Raw genomic sequence first — 24,702 nt, 5'->3', positions numbered from 1 at the left:
CCTGAGTGCGTACTGCGCGCTGCGGAGGGAGGTGACGGCAGCGGCGTGTGTGGCACGCGCGAGGGGAAGTTGCGGAGGCGGGAGAACCACGCGAGAAAGAAGAGGCGATTGGCAGTCTGAAGGCCGGGTGACGGGCCGGGCTGCACGTTCCTATGAATGGTGGCCGACTTTACAGAGTTCGAGCGCGGAGGGGAAACTACGAAATAAGTTAGGCAGTGTATAGCAATGGCCTTGAGCGGGAGCTAGGACCCCGAGTGAAGATGAGAGTGCAGGGCGGCCAGGGCGTGAGCTTGTGGGAAGGCTTGCGGAGGTGCAAGACCCAAGCCCAGACGCAGGGCTGAGAGCCACGGTAGGGTGGAGGTTTTGATATCGTCGACCCCACCCCCCTCACCTCCGTCCCCGGCGAGTCTCCCTTCACACCCCCGGTCCAGTTGGCGTAGTCCTAGCGCACCGCCCCCCCCCCCCCGTGCGCGGGACGCGATGGTAGGGGCCATCCTAGACGCCGCCGCTGATTGGCTGCGGGCGGGGTCTGGGAGCCGCCGCTCGACCTTCGCGCGTCTCTCAGTTGTTCCCGCCATGTCGTTTGTGGAGAGCGGGCGGTCTTCGGCTCCCAGGCGGCGACGCCTGGGCACCCCGGCCCCTCTCCCGCGGCCCGTGTATTCCCGCTTCACTCAGGGGTACAGTTGGGGTGAGGACGAAGTCGAGGAAGAGGAGCCGGTGGCCCGCAACTTGCGCGCGGAGTTCTCGGCCGGGGCATCGTCGGAACCCCGGAGGGGCCCTCTCCCCCCGCTAGACCGGGATGGATCGCCGATCTTGCCCGATAAGCGTAATGGCATCCTCCCGGCGCCGGCGGGCAGCCGAGCCCGGGTGCGGCGGTGGCCCGTCCAGATCCTCTCTATTCTCTGTTCGCTGCTGTTCGCCGTCCTCCTCGCCTTCCTCCTCGCCATCGCCTACTTGATCGTTAAAGGTACCGAAGCCCAGGCCCGGGAAGTCTGTATGGAGGGCGGGGTTCTATCGCTCGCCCTAGCCCGCTTTGTCCCGCTCAGAGCTGCACCTTTCCTTGCTCTACCCCCTTTTGTCCTCTCTTCCTAGATGGAGGTCCCTGATCCATGATGACAATTCTTTCTAGATTGAAACTTTAGCACGATTATTTAAACAGTATAGAAAAGTGTTCGTTAGTAACATTGTGTGTGTGTGTGTGTGTGTGTGTGTGTGTGTGTAAACCAAAGCCTTTGATTTGCAAATGCTTGACGATTTATTATGAAATTACTTCTTGAAGGATAAGGATTTCCATCCCTCACCCCAATTTTTTACTTCTTATAGGTAAAATAATCTCTTTGCTGTGTATAGTATGCAATTTATTGCAGGATATTACAGTCTATCGTTGCCACTGTTTCTGAAGTTAGCATCCTGGCTGAGTTTTCCCGAACCTTATAGGGATGTATTACATAGCTTGATCTTAAAGTGGAAAGGATCAGATTTAAATTTAAATGTATTTTCACTCACGTGTGACCTTGGACAAGTTAGTGAGAAATAAAAAATCCAAAATGGAGCATATTATATAAAAAGTCTTGAAAGTGTTGTCACTCAAGTATTAAGTTTACTAATTAAATCCATTTTAGTCCAGTTTTTACTACATAAGGCTTCAAACAGCTTACTAGGCTGGAATTAAATAGGGAAGACAGATTGGAAAGTTAATGTGTGAGTTTTATTGCTTGGTAAACTGTGAATCTTAAAACATTTTTGCTGTCATTGTTTCAATTCTCTGTCACTCCTTTCCACCTTTTTCCATTGTAAACTCTGATAGTTTTGTCCCTCATGTCTCTTATCTGAGGTTACTTTTTAATCTTTGTAAGAGAAAGTTCATTGAAGAACTGAACTTCTTTGATGCCCTTAATCTGTGTTTCACAAAGTGCCTTCACAACAGCCTCAGGAAATGTGGTCACTGACTCCTGTAGAAGCCTTGCTTGTTGAATCTGAATTTGAACTCAACTGAGTCCTGTGTACTTTATACTGTTTTCTGACCCTTTGAGTTTCAATTATGAAATAAGCAGTTTTCTACCTAAGCCTCTCTTTGTGTTTCCAGAGTTGCATTCTGAAAATTTGAAAAATGAAGATGATATGAATACTGGGCTATTAGGTAAGAACTTGTCAGTTTATTCTTCCCATCACTTTTTGTATTTTTTTTTTGTCTTGTTTATTTATTTGAGAGCAAGAGAGAGAAGGAGGGAGGGAGGGGGAGAGAAAGAGAGAATGGGCGCCACCAGGGCTGCATCTGGCTAACATGGGTCCTGGGGAATCGAGCCTCGAACCGGGGTCCTTAGGCTTCACAGGCAAGCACTTAACCGCTAAGCCATCTCTCCAGCCCATATGGCTTATTCATAACTTAAATTTTGATTAACCCTCCTCACATCTCTTTTGTCTATCCCCTCCCCTCACCCCTATTCCCAAATACACATTTAGACCTCTAGATTTTTATTCATCCAGGGTTGGACCCAAGAAAACTCAGTTTTTATGTCAGAAGATGTTGAATTCATTTTTCAGAAATGTATTCAGGGGGGAATGAAATCCTGGCAAGGTGACTAATAGACTAACAAGAGCAATGTAAGCCTAGGTGCTTATAACAAAACTTTACTTTTAAGGAGCTAAGGTATTATAATTCTTTGGTCATCTTTGTTTCCCTGAAAAAAATGGTTCACGGGAAGCCCTGTGTACAGTTGTTTTTTTTTTTTTTTTCTTTGAAGTAAGAAAGGGTTCTTGATGACGCGGTATCAGAACATTTAAGGGGCTAATTGGTCCTGCTGGCTGGTAGGGTTAGTCTAATACTACTACTAGAAAGGCAGGCCAACCAGGAAGGTGTGATTGCTGCTGTGAGTTGGATTTTGTAATTTGTCTCCCATAATTTTTTAGTGTCATTGAAATCATACTATACAGTTTAAGGGTTGAGCTCTTTGTAATTCAAACTAATCCTTAGCTGTTTACCTATTTTTCAGGGAGGTCCATAAAACAAAAGTTACTTAACTAAAATCACATTTTAGTCATTCCTTTTTAAGATCATTCATAGGCTAAATGGAATGCACTAAGCATGTACACCATTGAGTTACTTAATTTTAGTGCATTGGCTTTTGCACCTGTCATATTTTCCTAAGTTTTGTCATACTTGACAGCATAGTCTTATGGTGGTTTGAATATGGAGCACCTCCCATAGCTTCATTTGTTTGGGATTAAGTCTTATAGTTAATCCTCAGCTGATAGAATATTTGGGAGGTGGAGTCCTGCTGGAGGTATTTTGTCAATGGAGGTAGGCATTGAAGTGTATTAGGCCAGCCCCATTGGATGTTCATAGCTAGTTTACACTCTACTTCCTCCTTGCTGTGATAGTAGGAATGTGAGCTGGCTTCCTGCTCTTGCCACTGCTTTCCCCACTGTGATGAAATTTCCTTTTGAAATTGTAAGCCAACAAAGCCTTCCCTTCCATAAGCATCTTCTGGTTTGATGTTTTGTCATAGAAACAAGATAGCTTCTATAGTCCTGTTTCTAATTTTGAATTTTTCCTCTCCATTCTTTTTGTTTTTTAATGTATTTATTTTTGTTTATTTTTACTTACTTATTTGAGAGTGGCAGATAGAGAATGGGCACGCCTGGGCCTCCAGCCACTGCAAACGAACTCCAGACGCATGTGTCCCCCTGTTCATCTGGCTAACATGGGTCCTGGAGAATTGAGCCTTGAACTGGGGTCCTTAGGCTTCACAGGCAAGGGCTCAACCACTAAGGCATCTCTCCAGACCTCTTTTTGGACTTTTGAGGATAAATCTCTCTCTCGTCCAGGCTAGCCAGCCATGTTCTGTGTAGTCTCAGGGTGGTTATGAACTCATAGCAATCCTCATGCCCCACATCCTCTTACTAATATTTTAAAAATATTTTTATTTATTTCTTAGAGAGAAAGTGCATACCAGGCCGCTAATCACTGCATCCAGCTTATGTGGGTACTGGGGAATCAAACCTGGGTCCTTAGGCATTGGAGGCAAGTGCCTTAACTACTAAGCCATCTCTCCAGCTCTGCTCTTCATTCTTATTATTCCCTAAGATACCACAAAATAACCTTTCATTTTGGGACAAACATGAAAGATTCTTGAAGAAAATGCATGCAATTGTCTTTAGTTTGAAATATGTAATCCAAAACTATTATTATGTTATGTTTTATGTGCATGTCATAGCCAGTATTGTATAAAACTTAGACTTTGAGGCTTGATGCAATGCTATTAATGTCTGAAGAACTCTGGACTAGGCCCGTAGACATGTTCCTTAGACATAACTGCTTTGCTAGCCGAACTAGGAAGATAGCTTGAGTCTAGGAGTTCAAGGCCAACCTGGGAAAAATACTGACTACTTCCTAAAACAAACCAGAATAAGACGGGAAAACACAAACACACAACACCAGAATAAGCTTCTGAACCTGATATTTCTCTCGCTTGTCATTCCTTAGTATCTAATAATTAACATTAATTTCCTTTTGCAACTGACACCAGATTTGATTATCTCAGAGGTTGTTCTTGTTTTTGAACTGTATGTTTAGTTCCTAAATTATACCTTAGTCTTTCCCAGGACTTGGTATACAGTCAGAGAAGAAATAACTGACGTATACCAGGTTCAATCAAAAGTGAAGCTAGATCATTTGAAAATTTCATCAACCTCCTTCATAACAGTGAATGAGATTCTTTACCATCATGATTTCATGATATAGAAAGTGAGAAACCTGGTAAAAATTTCTACATGCAGCCAGAGTGTTGGATATGAGTGACCCATTCTTAGAAAGATAGGCATGGAGAAAAAAAGTACTGAGCTAGAGAGAGGGCTCAGTGAATAAGACACTTGCCTGCAAAGCCTTTGTACCCAAGTTCAGTTCCCCAGTACCCATATAAAGCCAAATGTACAAAGTGGTGCATGTGTTTGGAGGTTGTTTGCAGGGGCTTGAAGCCCTGGCAGACCCATTCTTTTCTATCTGCCTCCTTCTCAAATAAATAAACTATATTTTTTTAAAGTACTAAGAAAAAGGACTAGAGAGATGGCTTAATGGTTAAGGTATTTGCCTACAAACCCAAAGGACCCAGGTTCAGTTTCCCAAGACCCACATAAACCAGATGTGCAAGGTGGCGCATGCTCCTAGTAAGTCTCAAAAATAAAATGAAATTAAAAATTTTAAAAACTACTAAGAAAAAAAGAACAAAAGTCAAAGGATTAGAAAGATATAACCAAACCTTTATCTGTCCTTTTAAATATTTTTTCTTCTGTTTTCTACAATACAAGTGGAACTCTGTCAAGTAGGAAAAAATACTTTAAAAATGCTTTTAAAACAAAGAATTTTAGTTCTATTTACTTTCTCTCATATCCAAAGTCACTAAAGTTTTTTCGGTTCTCAGATTTTTGTGAGACAGAAAAAGTGGTGTATTTATTTATGTTACTATATTTCATAATTCATGTCAAGGTTAACATTCAGCCCATGATAACACTTATGAAAACTCACTTTAAAATGCTCACTCAATATAGCTATGTTTTGTGTCTGTCAGGCTTTTAACTATGGAGGAAACTGAACTTTCCTAATATCATTACCCCAAAACTTCCTTTTGTTGAGATATCTTCTCTCTCATTCTCCCACTATGGCTCTCATAAATACACGCTATGTTGACGGTATCAGAGTTGAAAGTAAAGAATTAGTTTTATTTTATTTTTCATTTATTTATTTATTAGAGAGATGAGAGAGAATGGGCACGCCAGGGCTTCTAGCCACTGCAAACTCCAGATGCATGGGCCACTGTGTGGATCTGGCTTACATGGGATCTGGAGAATCAAATCTGGGTCCATAGACTTCTCAGGCAAGTGCCTTAACCATTTAAGCCATCCCTCCAGCCCAAGAATTAGTTTCTTATGTGGTCTTTTTACCTGACAATTAGAGACATAGATAAGTCTAAGGCTCAGCTATGCCAAGCAGTTTATGGGAACTATTAAGAGCCATAGGATTCCATCGGGTGTAGTAGTTCACACCTTTAATCCCAGCTTTTAAGAGCCAGTGCCAGAATATCAGGAGTTCAAAGCCGGCCTGCTTCTGGGCAATGAGAAGAGTAGCTCTATTAATGCTTGAAGCTACCAAATTAACTTTGGGAACACTTCTCATGATGCCTTAAAACAGATGTCAAGACTTTAGCAGGGCAAGTTACCACATACTTTTAATCCCAATATCAAAGGCTAAGGTGGATCACCATAAGTTCAAGGCCAGCCTGGGCTAGAGTGAGACTCTGTTTCATAAAGGGAGGGGGTAGGAAGAATGGAGGAAGGGAAAGAAGTAAGAAAGGAAAGAGAGAGAAGTAAGGAAAGGAATGTCAGGACTTTATTTTGCTTTAGTTGCAAAAACTATGGTTATTTATTTATTTATTTATGACAGAGAGAGAGAGAGAGAATGGGCACACCAGGACCTCTAGCCACTGCAAATGAACTCTAGATGTGCCACCTTGTTCATCTGCCTTATGTGGGGCAATCAAACCTGGGTCCTTAGGCTTTGCAGTCAAGTGCCTTAACTGCTAAGCCGTCACTCCAGCCCTAAACAAAAACTATTTCTTTTTTTTTTAATATTTTTATTTATTTATTTATTTGACACAGACACACACAGAGAGAAAGAGGCAGAGAGAGAGAGAATGGGCACATCAGGGCCTCCAGCCACTGCAAACAAACTCCAGACACATGTGCCTCCTTGTGCATCTGGCTTACGTGGATCCTGGGGAATAGAGCCTCGAACCAAGGTCCTTAGGCTTCACAGGCAAGCACTTAACCACTAAGCCATCTCTCCAGCCCCCAAAACTATTTCTAAGTGTCTAATTTGTTGGTAAAAATTGTCTCTAGGGGGTTGGGGAGATGGCTCTTGCTGGCAAAAGCCTGCTCTCCCAGGTTCAGTTCCCCAGTATCCATGTAAAAATTACAAGTACAAAGTAGTGTAAGTGTCTAGATTTTGTTTGCAGTAGCAGAGACCCTGGCATATCCAATCATTGTCATTTATATTCCCACTCTCTCTCTCTAGGAATTTTGCTTCTACCTCCAAATGTTAAATAATTTTTAGATATGGCTTACTATGTCACCAGACAACTTAGGTTAGTTGTTACCATCCTTTACTGACAAAAGTGTTCAGATATGTTCTGTATTCACACTTTTTCTGGGTGTTCAGTAACCAAATGTAGCAGCCAGAACCTATGAGGCCATTGGAGCTAAAAGGGTAGCCAATATTTTGTTTCCAGGCCCTAGGTCAAGCAGGCCCCAAGAGATGATGGAAGACTTCTACAACTCTGTAGTCTCCTCCTTGGTGAAAGACAACGAATGTATAATTTGCCCAGGAGTCACAGCAGAGGAAGATATCCTCTGCTTCCAAGGGAAGCCACATGTTCATCGTAACCCTGTCTCATCCCAGCAGATGACACAAATGCTGAAAGAGCCATAGAGCTCCTACTATGTCCCTAAAAGTATCCTAAAGAGCTGCAGCTGACCTCAAAATACATCTATTTAAATTTTTTTGTTGTTGTTTATTTTATTTATTGGAGAGCTACAGACAGAGAGAGGAAGAGGCAGAGAGAGAGAAAATGGGTACGCTGGGGCTTCCAGCCACTGCAAACGAACTCCAGATGTGTGTGCCCCCTTGTGCATCTGGCTAATGTGGGTCCTGGGGAATCAAGCCTCGAACCAAGGTCCTTAGGCTTCACAGGCAAGTGCTTAACCACTAAGCCATCTCTCCAGCCCAAAATAGACCTATTTAAATACCTAGCAGTAAAGTATAAGGGTTAATTGTGTAGAGCAGTTGGTTCATGGTGACTCAGTAGAGTATCAGTACCATTGTCAAAAATTAAATTATATGTATAAATTATATATATATATGTATTCCTGTCTTACCTGCTTTACAAGATGTACAAAAGCAGATTTAGACCATGACAGATACCACCTTGCCATTATTGCTGGTAATAATGACTTTGTTAGTTCTGTTAGTTTTTGGATCTTATGTGCTCAGCTGCTATTCTCACATTCATATGGTCCTGTGACAATCTTTTTTGAGGTAGGGTTTCACTCTAGCAATGGCTGACCTGGAATTCACTCTGTAGTCTCAGGTGGCCTTGAACTCACTGTGATCCTCCTACCTCTTTTTTTTAAAAAAAATTTATTTTATTTTGAGAGAGGCAGAGAAAGAAAGAGAATGGGCATGCCAGGACATCTAGCCACTGCAAAGGAGCTCCAGATGCATGTGCCACCTTGCGCATCTGGCTTATGCAGGTACTGGGGAATCAAGCTTGGGTCCTTAGGTTTCCCAGGCAAACACCTTCACCACTAAGCCATCTCTCCAGGTCATCCTTTGACAGTCTTAAGTCCATCTAGCTGGGTCCCTTCCACAGCTCTCCAAGGCCTGAAAGTCTATAAGAATGGAGATCCTGAAGAGTTCTGATTTGTTCAGTGCCCACTTCTTGGTTCCTCTTGCTTTTTATTCCCCCTCCCCCAATCCAGAAGCTAGAAAAGGCTCTAGTCTGGTTCTCTAAGTGGACCTTTCCCTTTCTAGAAACCCCTCCTGTTTCACAGGAACCTTGCCCTTCCTTCTCTTAAACTCTATATTACTCTAATAGAATCTCTCTACACTTGAAAGAGAGAGAGAGAAGAAGGATATATGTATTCACAGTCTGTATCTGACAGCAGTTCACTGGAAATGGATAGCATGTCTTCATGTACACATGTTGAAGTCCAAGAATATGCTGCATTGTAAACAGTGAAAAGCTGAAAAATAAACTACAGCACTGTAGCTGTGTGTACTAGTAAGAAAACTCAAACATGGAATAGGAGGTAAAAAGTGACAAAGAGAAAATTTTCTGGTAAGAATTCCATTTGTGGAAAATGTTTGAATACAGGTCACATATCTATTTTCTGTTTCTTAATAGATGAAGGGGCTGGAGAGATGTGTTAGTGGTTAAGGCACTTGCCTGCAAAGCATAAGAACTCATGTTCAAATCTCCAGGTCACACATAGCCAGACACACAATGACACAAGCACCCAATGTCACACACGTGAGCAAGGGGGTGCATGTGTCTGGAGTTCGTTTGCAGCTGCTGAAGGACCTGGCATGCCTGTTTTCTCTCTTTCTCTCCCAAAATAATAAGCCAAAAAAAAAGATCAAACATAAGTAAGGTTTATAACATGAAAGTATTTTTTGTTTATGAGAGAGGGAGGAAGGGTAGGAGACACACAGAGAGAGAGAATGGCATGCCAGGACCTCTAGCCACAGCAAACAAACTCTAGACCTTGTGTATCTGGCTTTACGTGGGTACTGAGGAATCAAAACCAGGTTTGGTAGGCTTTGTAGCAAGTGCTTTAACTGATGGGCCATCTCTCCAGCCCCAAGCTTTGTAACTTTAAGAATCGAAAATAGTGTTAGACCATAATAATACAATGTACTTTTAAGCCCTAATATAGTGATAGGATTTACCAGTGTTGCAGTTTTTGATTGGTTCAAAATGAGCATAAAACAAAATGTGAGACAGTGCTGAGATTATGCAACAGTAGTCATCTTGGAAAATCTCAGAAATAAATGTTTTTTTCTTGAGGCAAAGTTTTGCTCTAGCATAGGCTGACCTTGTACTCATGGTGATCCTCCTTCCTCAGCCTGCTAAGTGCTGGAATTAAAGGCATGAGCCACCACACCCAGATTAGAAATACATTTTAATGTACTTAACAAGTACTCTCCAAAAGCAATGAACTGAAAAATTATGATGTGCTTTAAAGAGCCTGTCATTTGCTTGTTTGGGATAGCCTTTTAGATGCAGCACTTAAAGCATCGGGCCATCTGCTAGTTCTGTATTCCACTTAGGAGAGATACCTGCAGAATGGTCCCTGGGTCCATCTGCCAAGAAGTACACAGCCCTATTCTCTATCTAGTGATGGAGTGTCAACTGCACCTTCCTCCTCCATCCAATCATATATTCTTAAGTGCAAATATACAAATCAGATTTATTCCAACTAGGAACACCTTATTTGCCTTTTAACAAACCTCTCTTTCCCTCTATTCTACTGAAGCATTTTATCCATATCCCAATCAATTCACTGTCTTTTCTATCTGTTGAAGAAGTTCTGTGTTTACCTTCTTCTGCTGTGGTTAAATCTACATACTATGTTTTGTAATTGTTTGCAACACAAAAGCCAGAGAAACACAGGCTATTTCTCTTTGCCACATTCCTGTTGTGAAGTACAGAACACACAGCTAATGTCTGGAAGGGGCCTGGGGGATGGGGATAAGGGGACCTAAAAGTATTCAGAAGAAAACATCTTTCAAAAACACAATACCACACTTCTTGCATTTTTATCAGTCTCTTACTGAGCGTCACAGGATTTATAAACAAGTATAATGCACATATTTCTTAATTGACTTTTATTGAAGTATTCTATGGTGAGTCATTTTATATAGCCAGGTAATTCGGTAATTCTTGAGTCATCCTTTAGTGTTCTCAGTCTGCTCTTTTAGAAGCATTGAATGTGAACTTCTTAGTAGTAACTTGGTTCATTTGTCTTATATGGAGCCAGTTTGAATATAATTCCACTTAGATTAGGACACAGCTTCCTTGCTGCCTCCCTGCCTTATTGAAAAAGAAAAAAAGATTTTGGCATGTAACTTTACATTCCCCATCCTTTTAACTTGGAATTTATTTAACAGTTATGGATTACAATTAAAAATAATATTTTAAGCCGGGCATGGTGGAACACGCCTTTAATCCCAGCACTCGGGAGGCAGAGGTAGGAGGATCGCCACGAGTTCAAGGCCACCCTGAGACTACAGAGTTAATTCCAGGTCAGCCTGGACCAGAGTGAGACCCTACCTCGAAAAACCAAAAAAAAAATATATATATATATATGTATATATATATATATATATATATGTGTATATGTATATATGTATGTATATGTATATATGTATGTATGTGTGTGTGTGTGTGTGTGTGTGTGTGTGTATATAAGGACTGGAAAGATGGCTTAGCAGTTAAGGCATTTGCCTGAAAAGCCAAAGGACCTTGGATCGATTCCCTAGGACCCATGTAAGCCAGATGCACAAGGTGGTGCATGCATCTGGGAGCTCGTTTGCAGTGGCTGGAGGCCTTGGTGTGTCCATTCTCATTCTCTTCCCCCCCCCTCCTCTTTCTCTGTCAGATAAATAAATAAATTTTTAAAATTTGCTTGGAATGTGGAGAGATGGCCCAATGATTAAGGGCACTTGCTTGCAAAGCCTGTTAGCTCCCCCCCATGTCTCTCTCAAATAAATAATAAAATATTTAATATATAGATGTTTGTGTGTGTGTATATGTATATGTTAAATGCCTACAATTAGTTTCTGTCCCTCAACCACCTATTTCTTCTCCCCATATCTTTCCTGATACTTTATTTATTTGGTGTTTCGAAACAGGGTCTCACTTGAGCACAGGCTGTCCTCAACCTGATTTCAATCCTCCTAGCTCAGCCTCTCAAGTATTTGGATTAAAGGCATGCACCACTATGAAATTTTTTATTATTCACTTGTGTACTGTAGTTCTGAACTTTAATTTGTTTTGGCTCGCTTGCCACATGAAGTGCTTTGTGATTATTTTTTACAGCTGCATGCATTCTATATAATTTAGTTGACCTATATTACAGTGTCTTTTATTTATAATTTTGTTTAATCTTTCTTTAAAAGGCCTTATTTATTTGAGAGAGGAGGAGAGAGAATGGGTGTGCCAAGGCCTCTAGCCACTGCAAATGAACTGTAGACCACATGTGCCATCTTGTGCATCTGGCTTACCTGGGTACTAGGGAATCAAACCTGGTTCCTTAGGCTTCACAGGCAGGTGCCTTACATGCTAAGCTATTTCTCCAGCCCATGATATTTTTCAGTTACCATTAAAAAAGAGAAAGCAGGGCCAAATTTCTGTCCATAGAGGCATAGCAGCTTACTTCTGCAGCATCACATGAAGAATTTGTTTATTCACAGCCTCAGTATCAGAGAATGTGATCAGACATTTTGGATCTTTGCTCATTGAGGATGAAAAATGCCAAGTTCTGTGATCATTACCATTTTGCACTGGCCACATTTTGTGTGCTTGCATCCATTTATGGGGTCCTTATCTATGGGGATTTGGACTCCTGGGCTTTTTCTCACTGGATTCAGGATTCCACAGTTGTAGATAATTTCTTTACCATTTATGCTTAGAAGTTGCAAACATATTTTACTGAAGACATTTGCTTTTGTGGTACAGGCTTATTTTTGTTTATTGTGTATGTATATTTCTCAGTGAATTTATGGATCATAATATGCATTGTAAATTTTTGTTTCAAAGACCTTTGTCCATCCAAGGTATAAATAAATGACTTTTTTTTTCAGTGATTCCTTCAACACCTTTGTATTTAGATCATTTAGCCTATTTGGCCCTTTGAAAATTTGTATCCTTTGTTTTCTTTGTACATACCTATGTTAGTACCAGCTGTTTTAAATATTGGAGTCCTGGGCTGAAGAGATGGCTTTATGGTTAAGGTGCTTGCTTGTGAAGCCCAAGGATCCAGGTTTGATTATTCAGATACCACATAAGCAAGTCTGGTGCACAAGGTGGTGTGTGTGTCTGGAGTTTGTTTGCAGTGGCTAGAGGCCCTGGTGTGCATATTCTCTCTCTCTCTCCCTCTCCCTCCCTCTTTGTCTCTAATAAATAAAAATAAAAACTTAAAAAAAAAACACAATTGGAGTCCTATAGCATTATATCTGGTAGAACTGTGTAATATGAACTTTAGAAGTAGTTTCTTACAAGGAAAAAAAAAAAACAGGCATATAAAATTTAGAAGACAAAAAATATACATTATGGAGATCTTAGTGTAAGGTTTTTTGTGTTTTGTTTTTTTTTTTTAATTGTTTTTCTTGCTCTTCCTATTCAGGATTCTGGACTCTGCTTATAATCTCTCTAATTGCTGGATTCTCCTGTTGCAGCTTTTCTTGGACAGTGACTTACTTTGATTCTTTTGAACCAGGAATGTTTCCTCCTACTCCTCTTTCACCTGCCAGGTTCAAGTAAGTATTTTTGTTTCTTTTTGTATTTTTAAACACATCCAAACTCTTATTTTTTTTCTTTGTTTTTTTTGCTTTTTTTTTTTTTTTTTTTAATGAGAAAGAGTGAATTGGGGCACCAGGGTATCCAGCCACTGCAACCAAACTCCAGATAATCTGTAAATGACAAGAGGTTTTTCAGATTTTTCACCCTTCAGGTGATTGGGGAATATTCCCCACCTAGATAATGTAATTTTTTGTTTTTAAATAATGAAACTCGAGGTATTAGCTAAGAATTGAAATCTTTTCATGACTAGTTGGGTGGAATTCCATTAAAACAGTTATAGCGGGTGTGATGGTGCAAGCCTGTAATCGAAGCACTTGGGAGGTCGACATAGGAGTATTGCTATGAATTTGAGGCCAGCCTGAGACTACATAGTGAATTCCAAGTCATTCTAGTCTAGAGCAAGATGCTACCTCAAACAAAAACAAAAAATATAAAGGCCAAATCAGTACCAATATTTAGAAAGGTTCTCTCTTCATGTGTAAGTGATCAGGTTCAAAACAATTTAGTAATTGGATTGAATTTTCCTTCAGGATTTAAACTTCTTGTAATAATCAGCATGTATCTGTGGTGCCCAATTGATCTGGAGCACATTAGATATCTTTGTAATGGAGTAATTCTTTGTTTTAAATTTCTTTGCCTGTATTTCAGAGAATTTTTTATTTTTTTATTTTTTTATTTTTTGCTTTTTTCGAGGTAGGGTCTCACTCTAGCCCAGGCTGACCTGGAATTCACTATGGTGTCTCAGGGTGGCCTCGAACTCATAGCGATCTTCCTACCTCTGCCTCCCAAGTGCTGGGATTAAAGGCGTGTGCCACCACGCCCGGCATTTCAGATAATTTTAGAAAGTTCAGCGATGTAATGCCAGGAGGCTCCAGATTCAAGTGCTAGTTTCCAGATAAGAGTATCAAAGATATTGTGGTTTTCTACAGATGGAACTGGAGAGGGGCTGGTTGTGCTGGCACATGACAATAGGACATTGCTAAGAGGCAGAGGCAGAGGATCAGGAAGTGAGAAGAGGGTATGGCAGAAGACTAGAAAATATTAAATTCAGTTAACTTACATGTCGTGACAGTTGTTACTTTTTATTGTTATTACCTGTTCCAGTGATAAGCACATCTATTTGAGGGACTCTATAAGGTGATAGTTATTAATAATCATTATTGTTAGATTTCATTATTAGAAAACACTGATATATTTTTTTTCTCCTCATAAGGTGCATGTATAGAAATTTGGGCTTCAGTTCAAATGAAATGAGAATATATATATCCCTGTGTATATGTCTGTTTTAAATGTGTGTCTTTGTTTGTTTGTTTGTTTGTTTTTTTCCACATTAGGCTCTTGCTCTGGCCCAGACTGACCTGGAATTCACTATGTAGTCTCAGGGTAGCCTCAAACTCATGGCAGTCCTCTTACCTCTGCCTCCAGAGTGCTGGGATTAAAGGTGTGTGTCAACACACTCAGCTAAATGTGCTTTTTTTTTTTTTTTTTTTTTTTTCTTTTCAGGGTAAGGAGTCTAGCCCAGGCTGACCTGGAACTCACTATGTAGTCACCTAGAACTCAGAGTGATTCTACTTATGTCTCCTGATTGCTGGGATTAAAGGTGTACTCCACCTCATCCGGCTGTTTTAAGTATGTTTTTTTAAATGGGTATTGAACATTTTATTTAAAGATTTGAATATAAAAAAATTACACAAAAACAGCAACTAAGCAACTAAGGTACTACTCTACATAACAAAAGCTACAACAGAACAAATTTGTAAACTAAATATACTGGCACTGAACACACATAATACTTGATACCCAATCCAGGTTGCCTATGCATAAAATGATCTGACCATATGTTTATGCAAAATAAATTATTTCCTAGAACACCATATGCCATTCGCTTCACACTTAACTGTCCAGTCACAGCCTTATTCCCTGTTGAATATTTTGAGAGAACTATATATATAAAGAAGTGGCATGTTACTTAAGGACTGAAAAAATAAACAAACACAATTAAAAACACTTGTAATGCAATTCTGTATAAAATATACACAGTAAATTTTGTTAGTTTATAAAATGATTTGAAAACAAAATACCACCGTTAATAATCATAGAAAAATCGTTGTCATTTGTATTGGTAGAAAACAAATAGGTTTTGCTGGGGATAGAGGTAGGGAAGATAACTAACTGAAGTTATTCGTGTAAAATGTGTTTACAAATGTGGATAAGGTTATAGCCTCACTGCTTAAGCAACTGAAAGATTCATTCTACAGTAAGACATAGACATTACAAGACAAAAAAAAGTATGGATAAGTTCTTATGTAGATCTGAAACATAAAGTATGTACTTGTAAGTATTTATGTGAGAGGTAGATATTTAATGACCTAAATTTCTTTTTAAAAAAAATTTAAGAGAGAGAGGGACAAAAAGAAGCAGAGAGAGAATGAGTATGGGCACACTAGGGCCTTCTTCTCCTGCAAAGGAACTCAAGGCGCATAGGTGCCACTCTGCATCTGGCTTTGCAAGCAAGTACCTTTAAACACTGAGGAATTTCTCCAGCTCTAATGGGCTAAATTTCTTAGCAGTTGCACCTAATAGCAAGCAATACCATCCTATAAATCACTTGTATAGCGTTCAGTTGGAAAACTTATTTGGCCTAGATCAGAACTCAAATTTGTATTCTTTTGCTGCCTATTTATATCAGTAATGTTAGTATGGGGCATGAATATCTCACTAATGCCCTGACTTCCAGCCCTGTCTTCTTGGCAATTTGGTTGATGAGGAGTTTTAAGTATTAAAGAATTTTAGTGTTCTCTTAAATTTCTACTAATTGTAATTTGCTATTTTTAGAAAGTTAGTTTTAAAAATTTTACTTTTGGGCTGGAGAGATGGCTTAGCGGTTAAGCGCTTGCCTGTGAAGCCTAAGGACCCCGGTTCGAGGCTCGGTTCCCCAGGTTCCACGTTAGCCAGATGCACAAGGAGGCGCACGCGTCTGGAGTTCGTTTGCAGAGGCTGGAAGCCCTGGCGCGCCCATTCTCCCGCTCTTCCTCTATCTGTCTTTCTCTCTGTGTCTGTCGCTCTCAAATAAATAAATAAATAAAAATATTTAAAAAATTTTTACTTTTACCTGTAATAACCAGTATAAAATACTTCTATCTTTAAATGTTTCTAGCCCATTTTGTTTTAAAAAGTGTGTTTCAGGTCACATACTTGCAGTTGAATATACTGCCCTCTAGTGTTCCTGGAAAATATACAATTTCTTCTGAAATGTTAGAATAAGTGTATATCTTCTATCACCAGTAGAGTGTGTCCTTGTACAGGGAAATAGCCTCTTGAGATTGAAATACTCATACTATAGTCTAGAAATCAGAAAGGAAAAAAAAAAGAAGCACAAACGAAGCAAGCTACTATATATTAACATAGAACAAAGTTAAACATTCTAAAAAAATTAGAAGGCTAGAAATCTAATGTGCCATGCTTTTACAAAAATGTCTTATAATAATTTATATATAATATGTAATAGTCACTACCTAAAATAATAATGATGTTAATATAAACATTTTCCTTAACTATTTCAAAGTAATTTTGATTTCCGGACTGGAGAGATGGCTTAGTGGTTAAGGTGCTTGCTGGCAAAACTAAAAGACCTAGGTCCTGTTCCCCAGTTCCTATCTAAAGCCAGATGCACAAGGTGGTACATGTGACTGGAGTTTGTTTGCAGTGGCTAGAAGCCTTGGAATGTGTGCCTTCCTCCCTCTTTTTCTTTTTATCTTCATCTCTCAAATAAACTTTTTAAAGTATTTCTGATTTTTTATTGAAAATTCAAAAGAACTTAAAATAATGGGAATACCAATAATTGGGAAAATGGCTATCACTAGTTTAACTTAACACCTTTCCATTCTTCGTGATAATTTTAAAATAGGAATTGGGACCAAAGGATACACACCTACATTGTACGTCAATAAAAATCACGAATATAATTGGTCTGTGCAAATGGTAGTCTTTACTTACGCTTTGCAGAATGTAGCATGTGATTTAAAAAAAATATATATTTGCAGTCCAGAAGGGGGAAGGGGAGAGAAAGAATGGGTACACCAGAGCCTCTAAGCTGTACAAACAAACTCCAAATACATGTATCTTTTTGTGCATCTGGCTTTATGTGGGTACTGGGGAATCAAATCCAGACTGCCGGGGTTGGCAAACGAGCATCCTTTTTGGCGTTTTCGAGGTAGGGTCTCACTCTAGCTTGGGCTGACTTGGAATTTACTATGTAGTCTCAAGATGGCCTTGAACTCTCAGTAGTTGTCCTACCTCTGCCTCCTGAGTGCTGGGATTAAAGGCATGTACCACCAAACTGGCTACAAACAAGCAACTTTGATCACTGAGCCATCTCTCTAGCCCCTAATTATTTTTAACAGAATAACTGAATGCTTAGGGTCTCGCCACTGTAAGTGGACGCTAAATGCCTGTCTGGCTGGGTACTGGGGAAATAAACTCTCCCTAACCCAACTACGTTGTTTTTTGTTTTCCATACTAGCTCACTGACTTTTTCTATATTACTAAAGTAAATTAACAGAAGGAATTTCACTGGTGGTTATTTTGTTGCCAGCTACCTCTGAGCTATTACAAACTAAAATCTGCTAACATCTCAGTGATTTTCTCTCACTGTCAACCCTTGATGCACAAGCACCATCTAGTGGTAAAATGATCTATACATGGGCTTGTTTTATTCTGTGTGATAAAAAGAAAAACCACAGATTTTGAAAGGCCCACATATGATAGAAATACTAATTTCTAGATTGTAACAAACTTAAGAGAAAATTGATAATATAAAAGAAATTAAATTTGTAGGATTATAAACTAAAATACCTGATTATTCCAAAAATATGCCATGTTTGGTAAGGTGGTGTCAAGCACTCCTAGCATCTAGTAATTTCTTTAGTAAAATTAAAATTTTTAGTGAATTGCCTTTTCAAATTCAAAGCTTAGAGTATTGAATTGTTTATTCAGAAACTGATTTAAAGTAGTTTTCTATGTCTGCTGACAAATGATGTAGAAATAAGTTGGAGGAGTCACAGCCTTGTAGATTTTAGAGACTCAGTTCTTCACAAATCTTTAGTTTCTTCTTTAATGAGGGCTCAGCTTGATTCTCATAATTGGAGGTAAGCCTATTTGAGAATGAATTGTTTTAATAGGATTACCTAGCATTCTGGCGATAGAATGAGGAGTAATGAGTTCATGGCTAGGCATGGTTACCTAGTGCGTGGTCAGCCTGAGATGTGAGACCTTGGCTCAAAAAGAAAAAATTCTTTTGCTTTAATACCCTTGAATAGCTTTGTTTATTTTTTTATTTTTTATTTTTTGTTATTTATTTTAGAGTGGCAGACAGAGAGAAAGAGGCAGAGATAGAGAGAATGGGCATGCCAGGGCTTCCAACCATTGCAAACGAACTCCAGACACGTGCGCCCCCTTGTGCATCTGGCTAACGTGGGTCCTGGGGAATCAAGCCTCGAACCAGGGTCCTTAGACTTCACAGGCAAGCGCTTAACCGCTAAGCCATCTCTCCAACCCAGCTTTGTTTATAATATGAGTATTTGTCAAAAGAAAGTACATTTTAGGTGTTCCTAGATACCTTTGTAAGAGCCTGAGCCTTCAGAGTTGCTCCTCAGGTTAGTCATTGGAATGATGAGAAACCCAGCAAAAATGGAACCTCACTTGCTTTTTTTGCTTATTTATCTGTGTATGGGTATGGTTGAATATATCCATGTAAATGTGTGTGTGTTTCCTTTTTAGTATGAAGTGTAACTATAAATCTACAAAATAAATTGGAATTGAAAAATAAAGGGAACAAGTTTTAGTTTACTTTGAATTGTTTTTTGTTATTGTTTTGATAATTACTTACAGACATGTGATGTACTCACATATTTCTTCCTATGCAAAGCATTCTGTATGTAGGTGGATGCTAAGATCATTGAATTTTCAGGTCATTTGTAAGTGAAGCTGTGGCTTTAACTTTACAACAGGGATAGTAAAGAAAAGAATATTTGAGGGCTGGAGAGATGGCTTAGCAGTTAAGCGCTTGCCTGTGAAGCCTAAGGACCCTGGTTCGAGGCTCAGTTCCCCAGGTCCCACATTAGCCAGATGCACAAGGGGGCACACGCATCTAGAGTTCGTTTGCAGAGGCTGGAAGCCCTGGCGCGCCCATTCTCTCTCTCTCTCTATCTGTCTTTCTCTCTGTGTCTGTCACTCTCAAATAAATAAATAAAAATTAAAAAAAAAAAGAAAAGAATATTTGAAATTTTCTGTAAATTTTTGGGTTTAAGTTGGCATTACTGTCTAACATTATTTTTCTGTATAGCCTTAGAGGTTTGTTTTTAATGTGTTTTTAGGTCCTCTAATTTCTCCTTGTTATTCTGAATAAAGTAGAAAAATGTTCTGGGTTTGTATCCTGAGCAGTGATGTAACCTTAGAGGTCTAGTAAAGTGAATGATTTAATATTAACTTAGAAGTTTTCTTCTCTGAGCACACGAGATAATTCAACTACTCTTTCCCACAGATTTTGGAGAGCTGCCTTCTTGTTGAATCAGATGCTTTATTGCCATGAACTAATGGAACAGATGTCAGATGGCTAATTGCAGTAGGAGAGAAAAGCTGCTGACAAGAGATAGATCATAGACCTGGCCCTGATATCTGAGTGTCATGAAGTTTCATTATCTAGGGGCTATTTGAAGCCATCAGTTGTAATGAATATATTAAAGACTATCTGTGACTTCTGCAAGTTCAGGGTTAAAATACATCCATGCCTTATAAAATAGTCCATTACTGTTGAGTGAAGACCTGTGTAAGCATTGAAAACTCTTTTTAATAATTGTATTAACTATTCTTGGTTTTCTTGTTTTCATAACATGATATAGCTGAATGTTTGCACTTGTTTGCTATTGGTTTGCTCAGGCTGCTAGAATGTGTGTTTGTTGAGCTAGAGTGTGTACATTTACACATAAGATGGGAAAAGTTATTTTCTGCTACAATCCTTTACCTGATTTTTTTTTTTTTTTTTTTTTTGAGGTGGGGTTTCACTCTAGCCAGGATGACCTGGAATTCACTATGTAGTCTCAGGATAGCCTCAAACTCATGGCAACCGCTCTCCCTACCATGTGCTGGGATTAGGCATACACCCCTCCATGCCTGGCCTGATTTCTTAATTTGAAATACCTGTCGTACAGAATTTTTAAGTTGTAACATTTAGTCTTTAGGAACAGAATAATACAGTGAGAAATTTGTTATGTGTTACTTATATTTTTTTGTTAGAAACTAATTTTTAAGCTTTCATGTAGAAAGTGAATGTTTTGAAGCAAAGCTTTAAAGTAAGTGATTGCTCAGAGATTTAAGGCTCTTGACTAACAGTAATTGGTGACAGTTGCTATTGTGTTCTTGGTGAGGTGGTAGAAAACCTAAGAACCAGTACTTTAGAGTAATTCCTTATTGGCATTAAATGCTTTGCCTTGCCTGCTTAATAAAGGTCTCTGAGCATTGGAGATGTGCTTCTCAGTAAAATTCAGTTATACCAACATCATAGGTTCTTGTGATTGTTGGGAGTCACAAACTACTTAAATAGAACTTAACTCTAAGAAACTTTGTTCCATGTATAACCTTATTTTGTAAGTATTAATGTAAAAGTTATTCTAACTTTTTTTGTGTGATAAATGGTGGTCTTGATTTAATTTTTATGTGCTTTTTGTTATTGTTGGTGGTGTTAATTTTAGACAGGATCTTGCTGTATAGCCCAAGCAGGCCTGGAACTGACTATATAGGTCTGAGTGGCCTTAAAACTGAGGTGATCCTTCCTTAGCCTTCCAAGTGCTGGGATTACAAACATGTGCTCCCACCATGCCTGGCTCTGATAGTGGATATTTTAAAAAAAATTGTGTGTGTATTTATGTGTGTGGTGTGTGCATGTTCATGTGCATGAGTGGGCACGTGTGTGCCATGGACATGTGTGGAGGTCAGAGGATGACTTTCAGGTTGGTCCTATGCTTTCCCATCTCAATCCTTTAAAATTTTTTTTTGTTTATTTTATTTATTTATTTGAGAGCTATAGGCAGAGAGAGAGAAAAGGAGAGAATGGGCGCGCCAGGGCTTCCAGCCACTGCAAATGAAGTCCAGACGCGTGCACCCCCCTCGTGCATCTTGCTAACATGGGTTCTGAGGAATCGAGCCTCAAACCGGGGTCCTTAGGCTTCACAGGCAAGCGCTTAACTGCTAGGCCATCTCTCCAGCCTATCTCAATCATTTTTAAAGGATTTTCTAATTCTTGCTCTGCTGTTTTTTGCTGTGCTTTCTGGGAAATTCTCCTGCTTTTGCCACCCATCTCACAGTGTCAGCATGCTGGGATTATAGAAGCCAGTCTCAGCTTCTGACATTTTTGTGTGGTGTCTATGGATCAAACTCAGGGACTCTGGCCTGAGCAGCATTCCTCTATATTGTGCCATCTCCATATGTAAGAAGACTTTTTTTTTTAAGAGAAGGCAGAACATTTAGTGTACTTCTTTTATGCAGTGGGTTGTATAGTCAGGTAGATTAACCCTTATTGACAAGTGTGAAACATGTTAGCTCCATGTTAGTGCAAAGAATAAAGAACTCCCATGGACCAGAACATGCAACCATCAGGAAATGTTAGGGTCTTCTTTAACCTTAGATGGATGCAAGGGGGCTGCTTTTTAAAAAACTTTTTTGGACTCCCATCCATCATGTGAAACTCAAGTGTTTTTAGGTGCTCACATTTAATTTAGTCGTTAGTACATCTCTGGCTTTGTTTTCTCCCAAAGACTCCAGGGGCCTTAGTACATTTGAAGTAAAATTTCTGCACAAGACATACTCTGACCATTCACATGGACATGTCCTCAAAAAGTTTTTCATGTAACCAAAAATTAAGTACTTGTGATAATTTTTTTTTTTTTTAAGTAGGGTCTTGCTCTTCCAGGCTGATCTGGAATTCACTATATAGTTCCAGGCTAGTCTCAAACTCACAATGGTAATTATTGGAAGAGTGTCATGTTTATAGTAAAATGTGTGCCTTAGTATTTTGTTACTGCTACACACAGTGACTAAGAATGAAAAAGTACAGGGATCAAATCCAGTATTTTGCTCTATGACATTTAAGCAATGTTAATGTGTTCACTAGCATAGTTTCTGATCGTCTAGTACTAATCCTGAAGGAATGCAATATTTTCCCACTTCTGTATTATTATTATTACTATAGAATTATAATATTATTAATATGTAAACTTTAGGGAAACTCATTTCCATCTCTTCTGCATTTTCAGTGGAAAACTGTTTACTCATACAAGATTACATGTTCTCTTTTAATGTGGTTTTTCTTTTTCTCTAGGAAACTGACTGGACATTCTTTCCACATGGGCTATAGCATGGCGATTTTGAATGGCATTGTGGCTGCTCTTACTGTGGCATGGTGCCTCATGTAAACCCACCCTGGCTCTTGATGGCAAAAGCTGTGATGGATTTGTAATAACAGAAAAGAACACTATCCCCTACTCAGAAGCCTGAGAGATGACTATGTGGTTCAGATGCCTGTCACGGTCATCATGAAGGTGGACAACCTTGCAGACCACCATTCTAGAGTTTAGGCATTGGGGATATTTGAGTATTAAGTTTCAATTACTTTCCTACATGTATAAGGTTTTTGTTTACCTCATCTCTTTACCATTATATGTACAGTTTTATCAATTGTAGGTAACATTTTAATGGAAAACAAACTTGGAAACTTGAATACAGAACAATGCCTACCTTTCCATGTATTTCAATTTTTGCTAAGAAATGCTAATGTTATTGCTTGATGTAGAAATAGTTTCTATTTATATATTACAATAGGAAAAGAATACTCACTACCCAGACATTTTTATAGAAGCTACTTAATATTTGGTAGGTTTTGATAAATCATCATGAATAGAATATGCATTTATATTTCTTATGGGGTGTACTTTCTTACAAATTTTTATATATTTTCATAGTATATATTGAACTTACATGTGTTTTTAAATTACTGCATCTATATGACTGTAAACTTTATTTCTTAGCTGGCTCAAACCTGCAATTTTTACTAAGTATTTTGTCTTTTAAGCAGAAAAGCACATTGACTTAGTTTAAGAGTAAATATCTTTATTTTTTAACAAAATGTCCTTTAAAAGGTATAAATTATTTGTTGTTAAAATATTATGAAATTTCAAGCTGTTTAGTATTTCTATATTATACAGTTTTAAATATTTATCTTGATGTATATGGTTACTTCAGCAGAACTTGGCTGTTTCATTTTTAGTAAATGAAAACCTGAAATTTTTGTATGTAGAAATACTAGAACTAGTTTATTTTTAACCTTACAAATGTAGTTACCTAAGTAGGAAAGATATTTTGATATTTTATATGTGTATATATCATGAACTATATTATGTATATAATGCTGTATGTGAATTACATATCCTGTTTAAATGTTTTATAATTGTGAATTGGGTATTTTTGTTATTTTTTTAATAGTCTCTCACCTTAGTTTGGGGAAGATGACTTATTCACACAGCTGTTTTCCCTGGGTATAGTCAAACCTACATTAGGAAACCACTGTGTAATCAAACTTATTCAAGCTAGATGGGAAATGAATACATCTGACTTCTTCACTTACTCTTAAAATAATATTGGAAGCCGGGTGTGGTGACGCACACCTTTAATCCCAGCACTCGGGAGGCGGAGGTAGGAGGATCGCCGTGAGTTCAAGGCCACCCTGAGACTCCATAGTGAATTCCAGGTCAGCTTGGGCTAGAGTGAGACCCTACCTCAAATAACCAAAAATAATAATAATAATAATAATACTGGAAAAAGCATATTACTCCAATTTAAATGATCTTTAACTCAAATGGTGTTTAGGGGAATGTGTGGGTGTCTGTGAATCCATGGATTAAGTATGAATACCAGTATGGTTGTTAACAATGAATCTTTTTACTCCCCATATTCTTACTGCCTTTTCTTCATCCTTGATTCTAGAGTGTTCTTTTATTGCAAAGAAATAAAACTAAATTTACTTTTTACCCTGGTGAAGCTCCACCTACACCCAGTTCGGATCACTCCTTCCAGATTCTTTGTGTATAGTGACTGAGCAAGTTACTGTACATATACAGGAAGCTTCATTTATAAGTAGATGCATCAGGATGTATGTTTCACTCATGTTTCTCTGGCACACTGTTTCTTCTAGAAGAGTACTTCCTTTGGGAAATTGCCCTCTAGTCTTCAGACCAAGGTTGGGTCTCAATACAAAGCATTTGTGAGCAAAGTGATTGACATAAGAGGACTTATCTAGCATAAATTGAGCTTTTTTTTTTTTTTTTTTAGTAATATATGAACCCGGTAATCTGATCATGCTTCCATCTGTTTTCCTGGGTGTTTTCTCACCTCTAGTCCCTGAGGGTCCTCCTCTTTCAAGGATGTGCAAAGACTTCATTAGAATGTCCCAGAAAGCCATACAAGTAAGTAGAAAAATGTCAAAGGTTTGAGAGTAGTCAAACCTTAATAACATGAG

The 24,702-nt window shown here is 38.8% G+C and overlaps 1 protein-coding gene across 1 annotated transcript; it reads left to right on the top strand.

The window, feature by feature from the left end:
• Positions 1-32: 32 nt before the first annotated feature.
• On the top strand, positions 33-23,233 carry Arl6ip6 (ADP ribosylation factor like GTPase 6 interacting protein 6). The gene is made up of 4 exons (XM_004651846.2): positions 33-967; positions 2,087-2,140; positions 12,961-13,093; positions 22,510-23,233. The coding sequence occupies exons 1-4, from the start codon at positions 481-483 to the stop codon at positions 22,601-22,603; spliced, it is 768 nt and encodes a 255-aa protein (XP_004651903.2). The 5' UTR covers positions 33-480; the 3' UTR covers positions 22,604-23,233.
• Positions 23,234-24,702: the final 1,469 nt, after the last annotated feature.

Source organism: Jaculus jaculus, chromosome 4 (genome assembly GCF_020740685.1).
Source record: "Jaculus jaculus isolate mJacJac1 chromosome 4, mJacJac1.mat.Y.cur, whole genome shotgun sequence".
In the NCBI taxonomy this organism is placed as follows: Eukaryota; Metazoa; Chordata; class Mammalia; order Rodentia; family Dipodidae; genus Jaculus; species Jaculus jaculus.
Note: the sequence above shows the minus strand (reverse complement) of the source record. Positions and strands in the feature narration are given on the sequence as shown.